At 48.0% G+C, this 3,902-nt stretch overlaps 1 protein-coding gene across 1 annotated transcript in view; it reads right to left on the minus strand.

Moving 5' to 3' along the window:
• Positions 1 to 379: 379 nt before the first annotated feature.
• fhod1 (formin homology 2 domain containing 1) overlaps positions 380 to 3,902 on the minus strand; it is a 59,479-nt gene continuing 55,956 nt past the window's right edge. Inside the window, exons 26-28 of the mRNA XM_015397342.1 lie at positions 2,451 to 2,625; positions 1,930 to 2,109; positions 380 to 1,184 (exon numbers count right to left, since the gene is read on the minus strand). Coding sequence (XP_015252828.1) covers positions 1,099 to 1,184; positions 1,930 to 2,109; positions 2,451 to 2,625 — 441 coding nt within the window. The 3' untranslated portion in view covers positions 380 to 1,098. The remainder of the gene's footprint in view (positions 1,185 to 1,929; positions 2,110 to 2,450; positions 2,626 to 3,902) is intronic.

Genomic DNA, 3,902 nt, shown 5'->3' on the forward strand with positions numbered 1-3,902 from the left:
TGTTAAAAATTAGTTTTTCCTCTCCACTGTCGCTACAAGCATGAGTGGAGAGCCGACCACAAAATCGAAGCGAAAATCGTCACTAAGATCATGTCTTGCCCTGAAACGACGTGTTGTGATTTTGCGCCATATAAACAAACCGAATGGGTTCTCAGACGGACCCAGATGTCCCGCCTCTAATCTCCAGCGTTCAGATGTTCCCCGTCTCATCATGATGTTTCTGAGGAACCTGATGACGAGCAGAACTCTGACCTCCTCCTAGAGGAACTGGGGACCAGGATGCTGCACCTGAGGAAAAACCCAACTGGGCTTCCTCAGGCGTCTCTGAGAAAGAACCAGAACCATCAAACTTCTTATTTATTGAAACCTTTATTGATAACAGCAGAAACACAATCAACCACAGCTAAAACATCTTCAAGGTCCTCATCTCTGGGAGGAAGGAGAAAACCTCAAAGTCTAAAAGCAGTGAACTCCCATCCACACACCTGGAGGCAGGAGCCCGTTTGGTACCATGTGACCCGGAACGTCCTCATCTGAGGCGCCGCAGCTCAGAGGTCATCAACCGTTCAGCGAAGGTGGGAGATCATCCGTGATGTTTGAGTGACGGTTCCAAACCGTAGAGAAGTTATGCAACACAGACAGAACCGAACAGAACAGACGGACTGGGACCTCAGAGCAGAACTGGTTCAGCAGGAGGTTCTGGAGTGAAACAGCAACCATCAGTTTATCTGAATAAATCCTGCTTCTGATCCGTATTCAGGTTCTGCCTCCGGTCGTTAAACCGGATCGGAACCGTCGACCCGGCAGGTAAATCCTGGCGTCGGCAGCAGCTGTGATAAATCAAGGTGTTCTGTCTGGTTATCAGCAGCAGGATCAGAACATTCTGAGCTTCTGTTGGCGTTCAGCTGCTCTGAAGGTTCATCTACAAACACTGCAGCAGGAGATCAGACGATAAGAAGGTCCGGACCTTCTGATGAGTGGTACCGGCTCAGGGTTCTGATGGCATCCCAACGGTTCTGCTGCCTGGAGCTCAGATCAGTGAGGAAGCTGCTGCTGGGTTAAAATGCTGCAGATGCTCCTCCTGACGACCTTCCTGGGTCAGACTTTGTCTTCTGGCTTGTTGTTGTAAAGATCCAGAGCTTGGATCCCGTCTGGACCGAGACCGTTCTTCAGAGTCCTCCTCACTGCAAACCAAGAGAGAAACGGATCAGATCCGGTAAAACTGAACCTGGTTAGAACAAGGAGAGCGTCCATCTCTTCTTTTCTAAAGAATGAAACCGTTTAGTCGGTTCCTGGTTTATTACAGCAGCTGTTCATGAAAGTTCTGGAGGAGAAACTTCTGGTAAAGCTCAGATCCTCAGATGGAGGAGAAGATCAGGGAGGCTGCAGCTCGGCTCCTTCTGACCTCAGAGAGCTTCTGATAACAGGAAAGTTGAGTCATTAACTAGTGACTATGATTAGATGAGGAGCAGAGGAATGCGGAGCAGCAGCCAGGTTTCAGTGCGTCCTCCACCTCTCTGTCCTGAAGGTCATCAGATCATCTGGGATTTGGTGAGGAAGTGAACTAAGGGATCTGATATCAGAGGTTTTGGACACACAGCTGCTGTTTGCCATCAAACAGAACCTGAACCGGGAAGGTTCTAGAAGACGTCCCGTCTTCTTCTGGTACCAAAGGAAGTCGATCCATCGGACCTCAGCGAATGCAGAGCCGCTGCGCCTTAAAGGTTCTAGTTCTGACTCCTGCTGCTCTGTTTAACTGGAGCGCCATCAACAGGCGCCATCTTTGATTCCCCCAGAACACCTACAGCTGCTCCACCTGATGGGTCCCATTTTATGGGTCCAGTCGGGTCACAGCAGAACCACAGCAGGAACCTCTGAGGCAGAGAAGATCAATTATCTGAACCCAGATCTGAGGAAACATCGACTTACAGGACTTCCTGTTGAGGCGGGCCCGTTTACGGCTCTTAGGGCTGGCGGTTCTGTTTGTCGGGTTCCGGGTCACGGACTTCACCAGCCGATCCATGATGTCATCGGTGGCGTCGTCCTGGGAGACGGTCCCGTCCTCTCTGGCGGCGGACATGTTGGGCGTACTGATCCTCGGACTCAGACCTGGACATCAGAACCAGAACGTTAACCAGGAGCAGAACCAGGAAGTGGATCTTTAGAACTACATTAAACCAGTCAGAACCAAGAATTAAGCTTCTTCTGGACCTCCAGATGACTCCTTGGTTCTGAGGCCTGTTCTTGTGGTACCTAAGGACCACAAGAAGAACCTGCTCAGCTGACTGAGCAGCAGAACCAGAACTTCTTTCCATCCACAACATAAGAAGCTTTTGGATACTCTGGCTCCATCTTTTTCATTTGGGTTTTTTCCAGAACCAATCAGAGAGCAGCTTGTTCTGACTGGTTTCTGAGCAGAACCATGCGGCTCAGAGTTCTGCGGTTCTTACTGCGAACTGCTCTGGATCTTCTCAGGCCTCGGGGGTTTACAGTCAGGCTGTTGTCGCTGATCAGCATGTTCTTCATGTTCTCGTGCTCCTCTTCCTGATCGGAACCCGGTTCTGCTGCCGTGGAGACGGGAGAGGGGCTGTCCTCACGAGGCACCGCCCCCGAAAACTTTTCCATCTGAGGTAGACAGGAAAGGAAGATCAGAACATCCATCCCTACAGCAGAAATCAGAGCAGCTCTGACAAAGATCATCGTCAAAATCCACCAAATTAAAAATCTTTAGGCTTAGTGTGAGGGATTGCTGAAGAGTCAATGAGTCGATGCAATCAGCTGGAGTGGCGCATTTCTATTGCGCGACTCCGTGGGAGCGGGGAGTACCAATATGGCTGCCGGTGGCGGTTCAGTTCAGGATTACATGACTCGTGATGCGAAATAAGGATATAAATATGACCAAAAAATAAATAAATCACCTCATTGAATCGGAAAAAACGATCATTTTGAGGATTTTTTTTTTTTTTTTTAGAAAAAAAACTTTTTCTAGATTTCTCTTGTTTTTTTTATTACGCTATTTTTTTTTTGCAATTACAATTTGTGCAATTTGATGGTTAACGGAAACGCAGTTACTGTGTGGTTGCCGGGATACTGCAGAGTTTGGGGGTGAACTCTAGGACTCCTTGGAAGCTGAATTCAAGGTTAATCTTAAACGTCTTATTAGGTTTAATCTTTGTTTTCATCAGGAATGAATCAGAGTAACATTGGAAATATTGCTCAAACTAGAAACGCAACTCTACGTCTCTCCGTCAAACTCAGCTTATTCTGAAGTTATTCTGACGTTTAAGGGGTTAACAGCAGTGGCGGCTGGCCAATAGAGGGCGCTAGGGCGCCGCCCCACCCACCCAATGACCCTGATTAAGACATAAAATATATAGATTTATTTTATTATTTAATTTTAAATTAACATTTAATATTTTTCTAAATATATCAATATGTATGTTTTAGATGTGCAAGATACATATTTAATCTTTAGTGAAAGTAAAGCGTTGTTCCATTTTTAGATGGATTGGTGACATATTTCCGTCCTAGGGCGCCAAAGTTGTCGATGGGCAGCAGCTCCTCTGCGATACCAAGATATAGGAGAGCTGCTTCCTGAGCTAACAGGAAGTGTATTTGCTCACCACCTCTCGCCACAGCGCAGACGTTTAGCAGGTGATCGACAGGTCTGGAGACGCATTGGAGAGAGAATAAAATAAAGAAATAGACACGGCGCAAGAAACGTTCTTTTCCAGGACCTGGCTTAGCTCCAAGGCTAGGCGCTAACTGCCTGCAGCGAGGCGCTAACTGCGTGCAGGGAGGCTAACTGCCTGCAGGGAGGCTAACTGCCTGCAGGGAGGCTAACTGCCTGCAGGGAGGCTAACTGCGTGCAGGGAGGTTAACTGCGTGCAGGGAGGCTAACT

This window comes from Cyprinodon variegatus, unplaced genomic scaffold (genome assembly GCF_000732505.1).
Source record: "Cyprinodon variegatus isolate N-32 unplaced genomic scaffold, C_variegatus-1.0 Scaffold854, whole genome shotgun sequence".
NCBI lineage: Eukaryota > Metazoa > Chordata > Actinopteri > Cyprinodontiformes > Cyprinodontidae > Cyprinodon > Cyprinodon variegatus.